Genomic DNA, 20,000 nt, shown 5'->3' on the forward strand with positions numbered 1-20,000 from the left:
TGATTTTCCACTTTCCTTTCATCAGAGCCTACACTTTTGAGTCATTAAGCTGGGCCGCAGAGTTCTCTGCATCTCTGGGCCTGCCCAGAGCCCTGACCGCCCCCCACCAGCCCACTGCCCCCCTGCCATCCCCAAGCTGCTGACGGGGTCAGAGGAAACGCAGCCACATGCTTAATTCCCATCTTATTTACACCTGAGGCCAGACCTAATCAGAGATCTGCGCGCAGTGGGAATTCCGTTCCCCTGCACATGATCAAAGGTGCTCCGGCAGATGGATATTCCAAGGAAGTGCTCTTGATTGCACCCTGATTCCCCCTCCTGTTGGGTTATTCCCTCTCTCTCTCTCGTTCGCTGTTTCTCCCTCTACCGAGGGACATGGCTGCATACAGTATCTCCATCTCAGCTCTGTGATTATCTAACGGCTGCCGGGCTGAACTAGAAGCCTTCTGCTGAACCTTCATTTATCTACACACACACACACATGCACGTTGCGCACACAGACACCTCCACTTGATCTGATCTCATTCCCTCCATGCTGCTTTCACTCGCCTGATCGAGGAAAATTTAGTGAATCTATTCAGAGAAACAGTATTTATGTCAGCTAAAACAAATCTTGATCGCCTGTTGATAGAATAACTGTGGAAACGAAATAAAGTCATCCAGATAAATAGTTCGTGAGCAGCTCAGTTTGCTGGCTGACAGCTGAATGTTTCCATGCATTTCTGAAAATGATGACAATTACATAATTCATCCTAATGCAGCCTAAGGCTTTGCATTACTAATAAGTTGGCGTGTTTATAACTCCACGTAATATCTTATTCTGCATATCTTATGTAATAAATATATTACTACCAAGCCTCCCGTGTGTATGTCAGGAAAAATGATTTAATGAAGTCAATAGCAGCCTGTAATTCCTCCTCATTGCACTTTCCCTTCCCCCATTCCCTCCTTCCCTCCATTCATTCATCTCTTCTCTATCACTAGCACAGTCTATTCCGTGCTGAGGAATGAGAGGAGAGGAGGAATGGGAGGAAAGGAAGGGAGAGGGAGATCCATCCACCATACCCTTTATAACCCACTTACAGGCCCAGCCACTCACGAACAGTCAGGAGAAACAAGGCCAAACACTTGAAAAAAACACAGGATTCACTCAGCGGCAAACAGCCAAATCAGAGAAGCTAGGTATCAGACAGAGACGTCTAGTTTTGGTCTCATATCTTTACCTCCACCCACCCTCTCTCTCTCTGTCCTTTCTCTTTTCCCTCATCCTTTCCATTCCCTTCTCTCCCTCTCTCCCGTGTTGTGTGCAAAGCGAACAGTGTGACCCTGGTAAGATGGCAGCAGCTGCAGCAGTGATTTTTTAAATTGTATTTAACTAGGCAAGTCAGTTAAGAACAAATTCTTATTTACAATGACAGTGGGTTAACTGCCATGTTCAGGTGCAGAAGAACAGATTTTTACCTTGTCAGCTCGGGGATTCAATCCAGCAACCTTTCGGTTACTGACCCAACGCTCTAACCACTAGGCTACCTGCCGCCCCAAATGGTGATGGTAGTGATCTCATCGCCAGGAACACACTGCCTCTCAATGTGACCTACATGCTTTATCTGCATGAGGCGCTTCTAACTCGCACCTCTCCCTCTCTCTATCCTCCTCTCTCTCTCTCTTTGCCTCTCTCTCCAACCTTCTCTCCGCCTTTCCCCATCTTTCTCTCTCTCTCTCCTCCGCTCTATCCGGAGCTGGAGCATGCCTGGGGTCAGGGTCTAAAATGGAGAGATTACTCAAACAGTACAAAGTCATATTCAATTAGGGCGGCAGGATACTGGCTGTACAGTAAATTGCACAATTACTGCAGTACAGTGGCAGATATGCGGCTCCGTTTTCAGGAAAGTGTGCTGCTGTCAGCAGTGCTGGGTCATTCTATTAGAGTGGCCACATGATGGGCCGTGCTGCTCTGCCGTGCATACTTAAACACAGCACGCAGACAAGCTCTGCTCGCCGCAATCATGAACAAAAGAAACGAAGCCTCACAGAGCCAGAGAGCAAGGGCTGTCTATCTATCTCTCTCATTCATTTATGTATTTATTTATTCCTTCACACACACTCTGCCCATCGGTCTCATTTGCTCTTCTGTCATTCTTCTGTTCACTCCTTGTCATTCCCGTTCCCAGCCTCCACCTCATCCCTCCCTTTCCTCCCTTCTCTCACACTTCCTGTTTCTGTTACAGCATTATGTCACATGATGCATTGGCATAGGTGAATTCGTTAGCACAAAAAGAGAGCTGCAGCAGAGCTATCTGATCTATTAGCTGTAGTATACCCTGAGAACAGGCAGATCCCTTCAGAGACACCAGACAACGTTCCTGTATCACAACTAAAGCCAACTAAAGGGTGAGCATACAAGCAAACACTGACTGACATAGAGGTGTGAAGGGCAGACAGAGTAAAATAGTGATTGAGATGTGCCACCACAGACAGGGACAAGTAGAGCCACGAGTGAGAGAAAAGAGGACTCAAACACCACAATAGGAAGCTACTCTCATTAGCATGCCAAGTCAGGTCTGAGGCTTTGTTTTTATTCTGTTAGGCTGCCACCCGCCTCTGTTCCCTACAAACATTCAGCTGCCTTGACACAATATCTATCCATCCATCCATCCCTCTTTCTCTCTCTGTCTAGATCTCCCTCTCCCAATATTTCCCTATCTCTTTCTCTCTCTCTCTCTCTCTCTCTCTCTCTCTCTCTCTATGTTTGAAAATATTACTAATAATTCCTCTATCTTCACTGTAGATCATTGTATAAGACAAGGACTGCTGTTGACAGTTGAGTCTGTAATTGTCATGATGTCATTTCCTAAACTCTATGGCAGGCCATTTTGTAAAGGTTGGCATGACAACCAGAAACCCACCCGTTGTCATAACTCTGAAAAATCTTGAATTACATGGAATTCCACTGAGTGCCGATGCAATCACTGAAAGGTGTTGGATAATACACAGCCCATCACACCTTGCACGAAGGACCCTGTCTGAAGAGCCCATTCAGTAAATAATGTACATATTAATCTATTAGGTAACACCCTGAAGTGCATTTTAGGAAAAGGTGAGCACTGCAGAGTCAAGGTAGATCCAATTAAGCTTTTCATTGTCCCCTACTTCAGCTAACTGAAAATACATAGAGAATCTATTCAATTACACATTTACATTTCCTCAGAAATAGACAAAGAAAAACTATACGTGTACAAACAATCCTAAGAAGTAGGAATAGAAGGTTGAATTAAGCATACCGAGTAAGCAGCGTACTGAAGAGGATTAGAAAACACCATTCTGTTTAATATCCTCACAGAAATTACTAACTTTATAAGCTGTCTATTTAAGTCACAGCCCTTAGTCCTCTAAAGTTAAACTGCATTACAACATATCATCAATTTCCATCTTCATTCCTTTTCTTCAAGTCTGCACACAAAACATTGAGAGCTCTCAACTCAAGCCTGCCAGTGAATATGAAACAGGCTACGAGGACTGATATGTAAAGGACAAGGTGGTGAATTCTCTATCTCATAAATTAGGGTACGTCTCCCCATTGATGCCAGAAGTATTGAGGCCACCAGGGCTTTAAAATTAATATCCAGCAAGTTAGGGGTGAGGGGAGGGAGGGGCGGGGGGGGCGATTTATAATGCCTTTGAGGTAATGATTTTCTGAAGTGGAAAAGTGGAACTTTCCATCAAATCAACTTTAATATGAACTTCAATGTTTGTAGCGGCGTCTGGAGCAGAAGGCAGAGATGACAGAGTGAGGGAGGGCCTATTGATCTGGCCTCAGTGTTTCAGTCAAACCCTCACAAAAAGGCCTCTTAAAATATATGGGAAAGCACTTGTAATTATGAAGACTGTAAAAGCACTAAAAGCAGTAAGCAGTAAATGCAGTCCCCCGTGATGACACATCAGAGTTCTAAAGCTCTGTCCAAATGAGCCAGTTCTAATCAGATCCACTGGTGTTCTGATGACAGATTCCAGGATGGCTACCTCACTAAGGCACAGCAGACTGCCCCATCTGCCTGCCAGACAGAATGACGCATTAACACACACAGAGAAAGGGGAGAGCTTAGAGCTGTGTACAAACTCAGCCGATATTTAAGGACAACCGTACATACTGTGTGCCTCTCTTTACCTAAAGAAAGAAGCAAGAGAGACAGAGAGAGAAAGAGAGAGAGAGACAGAGAGAGAAAGAGAGAGAGAGAGAGAGAGAGAGAGAGAGAGAGAGAGAGAGGAAGAAGGAGATGGAGAGAGAGACAGAGAGAGGGAGATGGAGAGAGAGAGAGAGAGACGGAGAGAGAGAGAGAGAGAGAGATAGACACAGACAGAGAGAGACAGACACAGACACAGAGAGAGAGACGGAGAGAGAGAGAGAGAGAGAGAGAGAGAGAGAGAGAGAGAGAGAGACAGACAGACAGACAGAGTCACAGACAGACAGAGTCACAGACAGAGAGAGACACAGACAGAGAGAGACACAGACAGAGAGAGAGAGACAGAGAGAGAGAGATGCAGTTCAGTATTATTTAGTGACAGGTTTGTGGTTGCTGGTAGTATAGCGAGGTATAAGGGGTCTGGAGAGGAGAAGTTGCGGTGGGTGACCAGGCCCCCGAGGGACTGATGATTATTAAAAACCCATGCATAACCTCATATCCTCAGCTGTCTCTCACACGCACGCACACACATGCGTGCATACACACACACACACACACACACACACACATCTAAAATACTATCTATAGCACCAGCAGAAATCCAGTCAGCTTACAAAATGGAGGCATCTCTGTGATCATCCAACAGAATCTGTATTGTTTTCCTCTTGCTGAAATTACACCCACAGTTACATCAGTGTTATAGAACTCTTTAATATTATAAGTGTTCCATGACACAACATACAATCAGTAGATCTTAGCATTAATACTCAGCTCGCTAAGTGAATCTGTCACAAGATCCACTTTGCCCCAAGCCCCTGGCTTTAATGCAGCAGCGACGGGTTACAATCAGAGTAAACAAACAGAAATATTTAAATAAATCAAATAAAGATCATTTGTTGCCTGAGGCTTGGTTGCACAGCAAAAGATGAAGGTTCCTCCACTCCAAATATCGCTCAGAGGGACAACAAAAGTAACTTTTTCTCCACAGAAACATAAAAATAAAAAGCCCAGAGAATCCCTGAGGCCTCTTCTCCAAAGAGCAGGAGGATAGGGGGAGAGCGGGCAGGGGAGGGAGGAGACAGAGGAGAGCGATTATAACCATGCTGCACACGCACGCACGCACGCACGCACGCACGCACACACACACACACACACACACACACACACACACACACACACACACACACACACACACACACACACACACACACACACACACACACACCTGAGTAGGCCCAGTAGGACTCCTCAGCCGCTCTCCTGAGTCTGGTCCCAGGCACTCGGCCATCTTGGCTCCCTTGCGTGGCCCCAGGCTGCCCTCCTGTCAGCGCTGTGTGGAGGAGAGAAAAGACAAGGATGTCACCTACATGGCACTGCACTCACTTACTGTTGTAGAACAAAAAAGCACTCATTAAGAAACAGGGTCTGACTGTGACTTGAACACAGTTGAATTACTCAACCGGCACCTCAAACAGTGCTTACAATGACTCACCAAAACATCCTACCACGAAAGACACAATAACATCCTTAAACATAGGCGTGAATACAGATACATAGTGCAGCTCATTGGTAAAGAGAGGAGGGTCTCTGAACATTGAGGCACAGAGCAGGGGACCAGCCTGAGGTAGGATGTTGTAGGATGAGGTAGGACCGCTCCATCATAGAGGTGGATATGAGACAGGAAAAGAGGATGATGGCTGTGTGTGTGTGTTTATGTATGTGTGTGCATGTGTGTCCTCCATCCTTTGTCAGATCTGATCACGCCAGGCCCATTGTGACGGCGGCTCTGGGATGTGAGCTGCTGGCTGCTCAGGGTTTTGGTGGTTAAGAGTCACCCATGCACCCCCCCCCCCCCCCCCCCACCTTGCTGTGCCACAAATGGTCTTTGGCAGTACCTGGGGGTAACTGCCATTCTACATCTCATCTGACATAAAATGGCCACCTGCGGCTATAAGGACAGAGAGAGAGAACGTCACAGGAAAGAGAACACAGTGTGGTTACTTCCTTACTCACTGCATCACCATGGACACTGGGCCACCACAGATGACAATCAAAGCATAATAGGATTTTAAAGGCTTCTCGCTGGGTATTGTGGGTACATAAGGGATTGATATGAACAACAGGTGACTCTTTGTTTTTTCTCTTCTTTAATTCTTGGGGATGTAACCTTGAGCATGACTGTCAATGGCAGTCTATGGCTTTTCTATGAATTACATACCTCTCAATCCACACCAAACCAATCTCCTCACTGTCCTTCTTCCTGTCTCTCTTTCTGTCATTCACTGTCCCTCTCTGCCTTTGTCTCTGAGCCTTCACTCGCTTTCTCTAACACACATACCGTGTTAGCTCATTTCCTTCCTTCCCACGGCTGCGCCGCTTCGGACGCCGGTGAGTCATTTAGCAGCAAGCCACTGTCTACACCGGTGTCCATTAAAGGAGTCAGTCAGTTCACAGTGCCAAAGTCCAGCACAGAGGCCCAGGGCTGCAGTGAAACTATCCTCCACCACTGTAGCAGAATCATATTAACGTCCGTGCCAATGACAACATGGGGAGGGGAGAGGAAGCTAGGGATGAGAGGAGAAGAGGCGACGATGGGGAAAAAGTAGAGAGATCGACAGATGGCAGGTTTGGGGTTGAAGGAGAGGAGAAAAATAGATGGAGAAAGAGAAGAGGACAGATCTATGTAGTGTCCGGTCATTGTGGGGGGGGGGACTATTTTTTACAGCCCAGACCGCTCTCCTAACGACAGTATCCGGGTCACTGTGATGGGCAGCCTGCTGCCTGGCAACTGTTCAGCAGGAGGAGAGGAGGGGAGGAAGAGAGGATGCAGGGATAAAAGAACAGAGTCCTTCTTTGTATTTCCAGAGGAAGAGAAAGGAGGGAAGACAAAGGAGGGAATAGCCTTCGACGTGTAGTGTCAGTTTAAAAACGGTCACAAGGGCTCACAAGGTTTAATAAAACACATGGAATACTGTATTTGCTTAAGGAGTAATACATTTAGCAAACTATGGGCAAAAGCACCTAAGGAGAACACTGCAATTACCATTCAACACATCCACCTCCTGCCCTCCTATCCACTGCTCTCTATCTCATCTACCACAAGTCACCACTTCCCTGCTCTCCGAGACCCTGTCAGAGACGATCAACATCAACACAGCCAGCAATGCAGCAGGCACACACAAACCACACACAGGCACGTGCACTTGCGCGCACAGACACACACACCACCAGCAGTCATGCACTAGTGATGGGAAAAACCCTGTCTAAAAAACAGCAACTTATTAAGATTCATTGCATAGGCCATATAGTGTTAACTTGAGAAAGTCCTTGTTTAACAGTGGAGGTAATGCTAGGGATGTCTCCTATGATCTAATCCGGCTGCAAGAGGTTCCATTCTGCTGTCCTGGCCTAAATGAATTTTGACCTAATAGGCTTCTCCTTTCCTATTAGAGGAAAGTGCTCTTATGAGAGAGAGATTGGGGTCTGACATTTTTGTCATACTCTGCAGTAATGATAATGATAATGGGAGATTGAATCTAATAAGGCTCCGAGTGTAGAACTATTAAACCTCTGCACGGCTCAGGCCTCAGCATTAACAGAAAGCCCAATACAGTAGACAGTTCTGCAGTGTCCTGGAAATAGAGAATGAAGGTGCCATTGGTGCTTTCACAAGGAGAATGAAGTTGTGATAGGCAAGACCAATTGTGATTTGTGATTTGTGAGTTGTGATTTGGCAAGACCAATAGCACCCGCAATGTCAACCTCCAGATTCACTAGGATAGAGAAATCATATAGAGAAATCATATAGAGCTACAGTTGAAGTCGGAAGTTTACATTCACCTTTGTGAAATACATTTCAACTCAGTTTAACAATTCCTGACATTTAATTCTAGTAAAAATTCCCTGTCTTGGGTCTGTTCGGATCACCACTTAATTTTAAGAATGTGAAATGTCAGAATAATAGTAGAGAGAATGATTTATTTCAGTTTTTATTTCTTTCATCGCATTCCCAGTGGGTCAGAAGTTTACATACACTCAATTAGTATTTGGTAGCATTGCCTTTAAATTGTTTAACTTGGGTCAAACATTTTGGGTAGCCTTCCATAAGCTTCCCACAATAAATTGGGTGAATTTTGGCCCATTCCTTCTGACAGAGCTGATTGATGTCTTGAGATGCTGCTTCAAGATATCCACATAATTTTCCTCCCTCATGATATTTTATTCATGATATTCTATTTTGTGAAGTGCACCAGTCCCTCCTGCAGCAAAGCACCCCCACAACATGATGATGCCACCCCCGCGCTTCACAGTTGGGATGGTGTTCTTCGGCTTGCAAGCCTCCCCCTTTTCCCACAAACATAACAATGGTCATTATGGCCAAACAGTTCCATTTTTGTTTCATCAGACCAGAGGACATTTCTCCAAAAAGTACGATCTTTGTCCCCATGTGCAGTTGCAAACCGTAGTCTGGCTTTTTTTATGGCGGTTTTGGAGCAGAGGTTTCTTCCTTGCTGAGCGGCCTTTCAGGTTATGTCAATATAGGGCTTGTTTTACTGTGGATATAGATACTTTTGTACCTGTTTCCTCCAGCATCTTCACAAGGTCCTATGCTGTTGTTCTGGGATTGATTTGCACTTTTCGCACCAAAGTACGTTCATCTCTAGGAGACAGAACCCGTCTCCTTCCTGAGCGGATGACGGTTGCGTGGTCTCATGGTGTTTATACTTGCGTACTATTATTTGTACAGATGAACGTGGTGCCTTCAGGCGTTTGGAAATTGCTCCCAAGGATGAACCAGACTTGGCTGATTTCTTTTGATTTTTCATGACGTCAAGCAAAGAGGCACTGAGTTTGAAGGTAGGCCTTGAAATACATCCACAGGTACACCTCCAATTGACTCAAATGATGTCAATTAGCCTATCAGAAGCTTCTAAAGCCATGACATCATTTTCTGGAATTTCCCAAGTGTTTAAAGGCAGTAGTGTCCTTAGTGTATGTAAACTTCTGATCCACTGGAATTGTGATACAGTGAAAACAATTTTGTAATTTGTGTACAATTGTGTAAACAATTGTTGGAAAAATTACTTGTGTCACGCATTGTGTAAACAATTGTTGGAAAAATGACTTGTGTCATGCACAAAGTAGATGTCCTAACCGACTTACCAAAACTATCGTTTGTTAACAAGAAATTTGTGGAGTGGTTGAAAAACAAGTTTTAATGACTCCAACCTAAGTGTATATTAACTTCCTACTTCAACTGTATATTTGAAAGGGGTGATCAGCAAGGACAGAATGTAAACACACCGACACAAACACACCATGCAAAATCTGCATAGCAAATACAATAGACGTGCGTGCCAGCCACAACACTTGTACCTACTGCCAGTAATGCTGAAGAAGCCTGAAACTTTGGCTGACCCTGTCTTTGTTTCCACACAGAGTGAGTCACACAAAAGTTCCTATTGAGAAGAGATATGGAGAACACTGGTTCCTGCCATCCATCCATCCATCACGGCGGGCCAGACATTGAAGCTATTGCTGCCTGTTTGCTCTCACTTAATTAAAATGCAGAGCCGAATCCTGTGTTCATGTACTTAACCTTGGCTTTTTTTTTATACACTTTTTTCTCCTCAGTGGTTCGAGGAGGTAGCATGGGGTGTCCAGAAACACACACACACACACACACACGGTCAAACACACACGGTCAAACACACACACAAAAACACAGCGCTGTGTGAGCCAGCCAGGGCAGTCCTCTCTCCCGTGTTACATTTCATTAGCATTCTTTACATCTCTCTCCAATACCTCTTTACTGCTGAAGGACAGCCGCGGCAGGAAAACACACACGAACACACACATACACACACTAAAACCTGCTAACATGAATACAAAACACAGTCCTTTCTTATTCTCTCACGAACACATACACACACATACTGGCAGTCCAAAACACTTGCATCGTGGTGATCAGAGAGTAACAGCTGTCACGTTAAAAAAAACTTGCAAGGCTGTAATAGTAATAGTTCTCTGGTGGGTGACCAGATCCCCAGGCAGAGGGACAGGCACAGGGTCTGGGGTAGGGATTACGATGGTATGGGGCCGGGGCTGTGGATGGGGGGTGCGAGGAATCAGGGCTGGTAGTTTGCTCTTGGCATTTGGCTATAGGATAGGGGCTGTAGTTGGGCCTAGGGTATGGAGTTGAGACTGGGTAGGGAGAGAAGCAGAGATGAGAGGGAATCAGTCCCCGGAGCAAAGACAACCCGGCATGGGGTGAGTCCACCACAGTCTCAGCCAAAGGCAGTGAGAGCAGTACACAGATGAGCGAGAGAGAGAGGTGAGAAAGAGAGGGATAAAGAGAGAAAGAAAGAGAGAGAGATAGAGAAAGAGAGCGAAAGAGAGAGCGAGAGACAGTAAGAGAAGGAGAGAAAGACAGAGAGATAGAGAAAGAGAGAGATAAAGAGAGAGAGAGAAGGGTAGAGAGAGAGAGCGAGCTGTAAAGCCAAAGAGCCAGTGCATCGTCCATGAAGCAGAAACACTGGAAGGCAACACAAGAGAGTGTCGGAGGAACATTACTCAAATGGGTCTTTAGTGTCGTGGAAAATCCACTTGAAGACGCGCGGCAGCCCCAAGCGCCCGTCTCCCTCCTCTCCTCACTGCATTGATCTGCTATAGACAGGAGACAGCGAGCACGATGGATGGTCGCTCCATTTACACTGATGCTAATTAATAAGCGGTCTGCCGAGGACATGGTCGCTGAGCCAAACACAAAGTCAACACTGACACCTCCACTGTGAAGGCAGACACTCCTGCTACTGTTAACACAACCTTTTGTCCTCTGCAATTATAAACACAGGGGCTGCCATGGGTTCCTTTATGCCCCTTTCACAAAACAAGGCCCATTCTGCCACTGTGAAGCACACAGCCAATTCATGTTTCAGTAGGCACAGCCATCTGTCTATATCCAGATACTGTACACATTGAAACCACGACACAGGAGTAAGTCCCTTATAGATATTTCCCTAGTTCTTTGTTCATACTAGGATTGCAAAGTTACCAGAATCTTCAGTAATTCTGGTTATTAACAGAAAATGTATTGCTATCTATCGGGAACTTTGGTCATTTATATTTAATAACTAATTAAAATTAAAATAATTAATATAGTGTCCATATTGTCCATGAGTTTCTAGAAGATAGATCATATGGTTCAAGTGAAAATTGCCTAACTAATGAAAAAAGCATCTAATCAACAGTGGCATTATTTTCAATTACCTCTGCAACTCGTCCAACTTTGGACTTTTTTCACAACTACCACTATTTTGACGCCAAAGCATTGACAACAAATACAGTGTCCATATTGTCCATGAGTTTCTATGAGTTTCAAAATTCTTCAAGCTCTGTCAAATTGGTTGTTGATCATTGCTAGACTGTAACGATCGTCGTTGTAATCATACTCAGACCAAAGCGCAGCTTTTTATTTTAAGGAGAACCGAACAACAAAACAATAAAGAATAAACGATACGTGACATTCTGTAGAGCTCACAGGCATCAACACAAAAACAAAATCCCATATTATCTATGGATCACCGCCAGAGGCTCCGGACCGTGGATCATCATTGGGGGCTCCGGACTGGGAGCGCTCGCTGGAGGCTCTGGACTAGGAACCCTCGCTGGAGGCTCTGGACTAGGAACCCTCGCTGGAGGCTCTGGACCTGGAACCCTCGCTGGAGGCTCTGGACTGGGAACCATCGCTGGAGGCGCTGGCCAAGGAACCCTCGCTGGAGGCTCTGGACTGGGAACCATCGCTGGAGGCTCTGGACTAGGAACCCTCGCTGGAGGCTCTGGACCAGGAACCCTCGCTGGAGGCTCTGGACTAGGAACCCTCGCTGGAGGCTCTGGACTAGGAACCCTCGCTGGAGGCTCTGGACTGGGAACCATCGCAGGAGGCTCTGGACTAAGAACTCTCACAGGAGGCTCTGGACTGGGAACCTTCGCAGGAGGCTCTGGACTAGGAATCCTCGCTGGAGGCTCTGGACCAGGAACCCTCGCTGGAGGCTCTGGACTAGGAACCCTCGCTGGAGGCTCTGGACTGGGAACCATCGCAGGAGGCTCTGGACTAAGAACTCTCACAGGAGGCTCTGGACTGGGAACCCCCGCAGGAGGCTCTGGACTAGGAACCCTCGCTGGAGGCTCTGGACTAGGAACCCTCGCTGGAGTCTCTGGACAAGGAACCCTCGCTGGAGGCTCTGGACTAGGAACCCTCGCTGGAGGCTCTGGACTGGGAACCCCCGCTGGAGGCTCTGGACCAGGAACCCTCGCTGGAGGCTCTGGACTGGGAACCATCGCTGGAGGCTCTGGACTAGGAACCCTCGCTGGAGGCTCTGGACCAGGAACCCTCGCTGGAGGCTCTGGACTAGGAACCCTCGCTGGAAGCTCTGGACTGGGAACCATCGCAGGAGGCTCTGGACTAAGAACTCTCACAGGAGGCTCTGGACTGGGAACCCCCGCAGGAGGCTCTGACTAGGAACCCTCGCTGGAGTCTCTGGACTAGGAACCCTCGCTGGAGGCTCTGGACCTGGAACCCTCGCTGGAGGCTCTGGACTGGGAACCATCGCAGGAGGCTCTGGACTAAGAACTCTCACAGGAGGCTCTGGACTGGGAACCTTCGCAGGAGGCTCTGGACTGGGAACCCCCGCAGGAGGCTCTGGACTAGGAACCCTCGCTGGAGTCTCTGGACTAGGAACCCTCGCTGGAGGCTCTGGACTAGGAAGCCTCGCTGGAGGCTCTGTACTGGGAACCATCGCAGGAGCTCTGGACTAAGAACTCTCACAGGAGGCTCTGGACTGGGAACCTTCGCAGGAGGCTCTGGACTAGGAACCCTTGCTGGAGTCTCTGGACTGGGGTCACACACTTGAGGGAAAGTGTGAGGAGCAGGCACAGGATGTACCTGACTGTAAAGACGCACTTGAGGGAGAGTGGGAGGAGCAGGCACAGGACGTACCTGACTGGGAAGGCGCACTTGAGGGAGAGTGCGAGGAGCAGGCACAGGACGTACCTGACTGGGAAGGCGCACTTGAGGGAGAGTGCGAGGAGCAGGCACAGGACGTACCGGACTGGGGACACGCACTTCAGGGAGAGTGAAAGGAGGAGGCACAGGACGTACTGGGCTGTGAAGGCGTACTGGAGACTTGGTGCATAGAGCCGGCACACATGGTACCGGACAAATGACACGCTCCTCAAGGCGAGTGTGGAGAGCTGGCACAGGACGTCCAGGGCTGTGGAGGCGTACTGGAGACCTGGTGCGTGGAATCGGCACAGTTTTAACCAGACTGCTAGCACACTCTTCAGGACGAGTACAGAGAGCTGACTCAGGTGGCAGTAAACTGATGACACGCTCCTTAGGGTGAATGTCGTGCATCATATACCAACCCAACAACTCTCTGATCTCATCTCTCTCACTAACGGTCTCTGACTCTCTCCGTTCGCTGTCCTCCAGTTTCTCCCTCTTCTCCCAGACTGTCTCTGGCTCACCCCTTGGCTTCGCTAACCACCACGTGTGCCCTCACCCCCCCCCCCCCCCCCCCACCCCGAAAACAAATTTGGCCTGTCTTTTGGCTTCTATGTGGTCGCAAACTCTGGCAGGGTCGCTGTCCTCCCTGTTTCCACGGCAGGCTTTCGTGTCTTGCCAAGACATCCTCCCAAGTCCAGGATATTCTCTCATCGACCTCCCCCAAAGACCAGGATGCCATCTCCTCCCGGGCACACTGCTTGGGAGGATGGATCTTCTGTCGCGATTGTTGTTGGAAGCATACTCAGACCAAAGTGCAGCGTGGAATCGGTTCGACATCTTTTTATTTTAAGGAGAACCGAACAACAAAACAATAAAGAATAAACGCTACGTGACGTTCTGTTGAGCTCACAGGCATCAACACAAAAACAAGATCCCACAAAAACCCAGTGGGAAAAAGGCTGCCTAAATATGATCTCCAATCAGAGTCAACGATAGACAGCTGCCTCTGATTGGGAATCATACCAGGCCAACATAGAAATACAAAAACTAGAGCACCCACCCTAATCACACTCCGACCTAACCAAATTAGAGAATAAAAGGCTCTCTAAGGTCAGGGCGTGACATAGACAACCATTTTCAGGTTTTGCCATAGATTTTCAATTTGATTTTTAAGTCAAAATGGTAACTTGGCCATTCAGAAACATTCACTGTCTTCTTGGTGATCAACTCCAGTGTAGATTTGGCCTTGTGTTTTAGGTTATTGTCCTACTGAAAGGTGAATTTATCTCGCAGTGCCTAGTGGAAAGCAGACTCAAGCAGGTTATCCTGTAGTATTTTGCCTGTGCTTAATTAAAAAAAAAAAAAAATATTTAACCTTTATTTAACTTTTTATCCTGAAAAACATTAGTGCCTCATTTCAAACAGGATGCATGTTTTGGAATATTTTTTATTCTGCACAGGCTTCCTTCTTTTCACTCTGTTATTTGGGTTAGTATTGTGAAATAACTACAATGTTGTTGAACCATCCTCAGTTTTTTCCTATCACAACCATTAAACTCTGTAACTGTTTTAAAGTCACCATTGACCTCATGGTGAAATCCCTGAGTGGTTTCCATCCTCTCCGGCAACTAAGTTATGAAGGATGCCTCTATCTCTGTAGTGACTGGATGTATTGCTATACCATTCAAAGTGTAATTAATAACTTAATCATGCTCAAAGGAATATTCAATGTATTCAATGACCTTACACATAATTGCATGTGTGGGGTACAAAGATGAGGTATTCATTCAAAAATCATGTTAAACACTGTTATTGCAGTGAGTCTGAACTTACTTATTGGCAGAAGAAATTAAGGGAATACTTATTGACCCAATACATTTATTTTTTCATTTTTTATACAATAAAAAAAAAACATTTACCTGTTACATTATGAGGTATTGTGTGTAGGCCAGTGGCAAAAAAATCTAAATTTAATAAAAAAATAAAGGATATGTCATGCTCACTGAAACCCTCATAATAACCTCTAAAATTAAAATATAATTGAATACTGCTATAGCCAATAGAAAAGCATTGAATAAAACATTCATAAATGGTAAAAATTTAGTAAAAAATAAATCATAAGAAATTAGATTTTGAACTGACTGTCCCATATCGAGGAGATAATGTATATGAATGCTCAGGGAATATTTTACCACTTATTTTTGTTGGCACTAAACTACCTCCATACTTCTATTCGTCTGTATGGGTTACCTTCAGACCAGTCCTGTATTCATTTGTATGGGTTACCTTCAGACCAGTCCTGTATTCATTTGCATGGGTTACCTTCGCCATCGTGTTTGTGAGAGTCTCATCTTTCCATAGAGTGGTCATAACTCGTTTTTTCTTTAGAAGAACGATTTTCGGGACGTCTCATGGTCTGACAAACACCACGGTAGCTCGGCCACCTTCTGCTACAGATGTGGAAGGCCGGAATTGGCGGATGCGGTGGATCAGGACGCAGCAAAAACAGATATCTCTATCTTGAACTGTCTGATTTTTATATTATGTTATACTTTGATTGACACACGGACGCATCAATAGACTCTTAAAGACACCAATGGTATTCAATAAGTTAATGGTTTGCATTTAGGATCATGTTTTAAAGCTTTGTCATTACATTTTTATTTAAAGGTGCACTATGCAGAAATTGCTCTGCCATTTCCTGGTTGCTATGGGACAAAACAAGCAAGTATAGTGTACAGAGAATCATTGTACCATCTAAACCGAAGTAACCAAAAGTATTGCATCTTCAGCTGTTTGAAGCTGGTGTACATAACTGAAAGTAAAAGAGGCAAAAACTAAATTTAAGAAGAGGAAGCACAGAAATAGTGCACATAAAACACATCTACCGCTTCTTAGACTTGTTTTCAAAGATACAACTGTTCTGGTAGTTTACTGGTACATGTTGATAGTTTCCAGTAATATACCCTCCCTTTGCAACCGTAGTTCATACACTTCAACAGACACTATAGGAGGAAACACAAGAAGAGACACACTTTATAATAAATTAGATGAAGGGTTGCATCCAAGTCATTCATGTTTAATGGGATTTTTGTGGAACCTGCATGTTAAAAAAAAAAAAAAGCGAAATCTGTGTTTTTATTTAGGGTTATGGATATGTTTATGGTAAAGGTGAGAGAAGTCTTTTATAGCATGGCCCGACAGCAATGACCAAATCCACAGTACAGTGCTACCCCGTGAGGGAGCAGTCATCTCATGAGAATGTAGAGCAGAGGACTGTGGGTGATCTTTAGTAATGTTCCGGCTGATTGGTGGAGGATGGAGGGGTGATTTGTGGGCGTCGTCTTCCCGTAAAAAATCTGCATTCATCTGTGGCATTCACGGAGGGCAGGAACTAAAGAGAAATTAGATGCAGTCGTTTCTTTTTTTTCTAAACGGAGGCTTGAAGGTCAGTACATATAAAACAATCCATAACAGATGCCACTTAGCAAAACCCAAGTGCAGACAACAGACATCTGCTACTGCACGTCTCTCTCGCTCTCTCTGCATTACAGTGAAAGGGGAAATGGACTGCTCTCCTAATAACTCAGGCAATTCTCATGTGACATTTCAATAATCATAAGGATGGATCTATGTCCTCTAGCACTCAATGTTGTCTGAGCTCTTTTTCTAAGCTCCAGTGTGCTGCTACGGTATTGTCCTTTTTGATGCATGACCCTGTAGCGTGTTGTGTATGGTGTATGCTACTGCTGTTTTGACCAGGTCTCCCTCAGAAAAGACGTTGTTAAGCTCAAAGGGGCCATCTGGGTAAATAAAGAATGAGTACACAAGTAAAACGGGGCTGACCAGGATAAAAGTGGCAGTATGGTAGTATAGTGACAAATGACAGCTCTTAGACTTGTGAGGGGAGCCATTATAAAGAACACTGTTATGTTGTTCTGGGCTCCTTGGGCTCCTGTGGCTTAGTGGTCTGTCTTCATGACATTGAGGACAGTCAGGTTAAAGCTAGTACTGAATGTCAGACACAACAATCCCCACCCCTCCATCTGTAATATAAGGTCAAAACAAAACCATGTGGATGGGGTGGGGCTTCTGACCTCATCTCATCCAATCAGAGATCTCTGCTGTATCGGGCACAGAGGCGTGAGGGTTTGTGTTGGTAGGAGTGTCATCTGGGAGCGACAAAGTGTCAGAGAGAGCAGTGGGGAGCAAAGAATGTGATTAATCTGAGAGATGAGATGTCTCCTCGCTGGGTGGGTGAATCCACACCTCGCCTGCATCATGATGAGCCAGCCCAGCCAAGCTCCAGGACACACTGTTAGCCCTAATGACATAAGCGGAGTAATGATGGCTGCCCTGTTAGGAGCATCCAGAGGGAGCAGCAGAGAGAGAGAGAGAGAGAGAGAGAGAGAGAGAGAGAGAGAGAGAGAGAGAGAGAGAGACTATAAAAGTAAGGCTTGGTAAAGTCAACCAACAACCTCTAAGCATGGGGAAACTAAGGCTTTACAGCACACAGGATACAATCACAGCCACACAAACACATCACATACAGTACTGTGACTTCTATGGCTGAGAAGCTCCCTGCAGATGAAAGCCTGACCGTGATTATCCCTCTCTAAGAGCCTCTCCAATGCAGTGGCTATATATGACAGCTGAGAAGAGAGGATCTACAGTTACAGCACAGGACGGAAACTAAGTCAACACAGCCAACCCTCTTGACCAGAGCAAGGGCATTCAGAAAGGTCGAGGGGGGTGGGCTACTTGAGCAGGATGGACTGACCCCAGAGGTTAAAAGACGTAAAGACAGAGGGACCTTGAAATAGCACAGCACTTCCTGCTTCCTTCTCTCATTTAGTTACAAAAGCTGGGCATGAGCCACGGAGCTAGCTGGCACATTCCCGCCAAGGTCAATGCACTGGGGCTCTCTGCAGTCAGGGAAACACAAACTCGCAGGCACGGAGACACACACACACGTGCGCACAAGTGCACACAAACACACAAGCACGCACATATTCATAATGTATATGGTCTGGGGACTAAGAGAGAGAGAGAGAGAGAGAGAGAGAGAGAGAGAGAGAGAGAGAGAGATGAAGGAAGACATGAAACAAAGAGCACTACCACAGTACAGGCAGTCATTGACATGTACACATTACTCTGTCATTGCATCATGGCATGGTGAATGTATTAGCACCTATTGCATCAAGCCTCTTTGCCGTAGCTTCGTTTCAACAATTAGGACTCATTGTATTGAGTGTGGGGGATGAATACGGAATCAGTGAATGACGCCAGCTCACATGCTCCACTGTTACAAGGGCAGCTCCTCTTCAGATTGAATGAGACGGAGCATAATAATAAAAAATATAATATATAACAGCCATCACACTCAATATTCTTCAAGTACTGCTGAGCGATTAAATCATTTTTAAACAACTAATTGACGATATTGGCTCAATGATTTATATTCCATTCCGTTTGTTTCTTTTCTGTGAGCTCGATGTGTAGTTTCTGTAGAGATAAATAAGACCAAGCCTGAAATGTGTGATGTAGTATTTGCATTTTCCCACAATGCAATATTCTACAAAGTTAGCTCAGAAAATGTGGTATTTAACTGCAAGGACCATAATCCATTGTGGCCCGCTTTCACTTGTCCGGTCTGTGCGGAGCAGACAGAGAGAGAGAGAGACCGCTCGATCCAGAAGGACAGAAAGCAGTTGTCCGGTCTGTGCGGAGCAGACAGAGAGAGAGAGAGAGAACGCTCGATCCAGAAGGACAGAAAGCAGTTGTCCGGTCTGTGCGGAGCAGACAGAGAGAGAGAGAGAGAACGCTCGATCCAGAAGGACAGAAAGCAGTTGTCCGGTCTGTGCGGAGCAGACAGAGAGAGAGAGAGAGAGAGAGAGAGAGAGAACGCTCCATCCAGAAGGACAGAAAGCAGTTGTCCGGTCTGTGCGGAGCAGACAGAGAGAGAGAGAGAGAGAGAGAGAACGCTCCATCCAGAAGGACAGAAAGCAGTTGTCCGGTCTGTGCGGAGCAGACAGAGAGAGAGAGAGAGAGAGAGAACGCTCCATCCATAAGGACAGAAAGCAGTTGTCCGGTCTGTGCGGAGCAGACAGAGAGAGAGAGAGAGAGAGAGAGAGAGAACGCTCCATCCAGAAGGACAGAAAGCAGTTGTCCGGTCTGTGCGGAGCAGACAGAGAGAGAGAGAGAGAACGCTCGATCCAGAAGGACAGAAAGCAGTTGTCCGGTCTGTGCGGAGCAGACAGAGAGAGAGAGAGAGAGAGAGAGAGAGAGAACGCTCCATCCAGAAGGACAGAAAGCAGTTGTCCGGTCTGTGCGGAGCAGACAGAGAGAGAGAGAGAGAGAGAGAACGCTCCATCCATAAGGACAGAAAGCAGTTGTCCGGTCTGTGCGGAGCAGACAGAGAGAGAGAGAGAGAGAGAGAACGCTCCATCCAGAAGGACAGAAAGCAGTTGTCCGGTCTGTGCGGAGCAGACAGAGAGAGAGAGAGAGAACGCTCGATCCAGAAGGACAGAAAGCAGTTGCTTCGAAAGCCTGAAAATACATGATCTAAGTGATTAATAGTTGGTTCTTAGCAGTCATACAAGTATGCCTTATTTACTTCGAAGAACTAGTAAAATGGTGATTTTGTCAGGCAGCAGCTCTATAGAGATTAAATGAGGACTTGGAATTAAATAACAAGGTAATCAAATAAAACAAATATTTTAGTAAAGTAAATTCATGTAAAATAATTGATGATTAATAAGTGATAATGGGCAGTCACTACCATCATGGGACTTTAATTCACTGTTTTACTC

The 20,000-nt window shown here is 46.0% G+C and overlaps 1 protein-coding gene across 1 annotated transcript in view; it reads right to left on the minus strand.

The window, feature by feature from the left end:
• Positions 1-20,000, minus strand: part of LOC139413419 (receptor-type tyrosine-protein phosphatase gamma-like) — a 290,925-nt gene that overhangs the window by 200,426 nt on the left and 70,499 nt on the right. Inside the window, exon 2 of the mRNA XM_071160778.1 lies at positions 5,407-5,511. Coding sequence (XP_071016879.1) covers positions 5,407-5,511 — 105 coding nt within the window. The remainder of the gene's footprint in view (positions 1-5,406; positions 5,512-20,000) is intronic.

Source organism: Oncorhynchus clarkii, chromosome 7 (genome assembly GCF_045791955.1).
Source record: "Oncorhynchus clarkii lewisi isolate Uvic-CL-2024 chromosome 7, UVic_Ocla_1.0, whole genome shotgun sequence".
NCBI classification, from domain to species: Eukaryota; Metazoa; Chordata; class Actinopteri; order Salmoniformes; family Salmonidae; genus Oncorhynchus; species Oncorhynchus clarkii.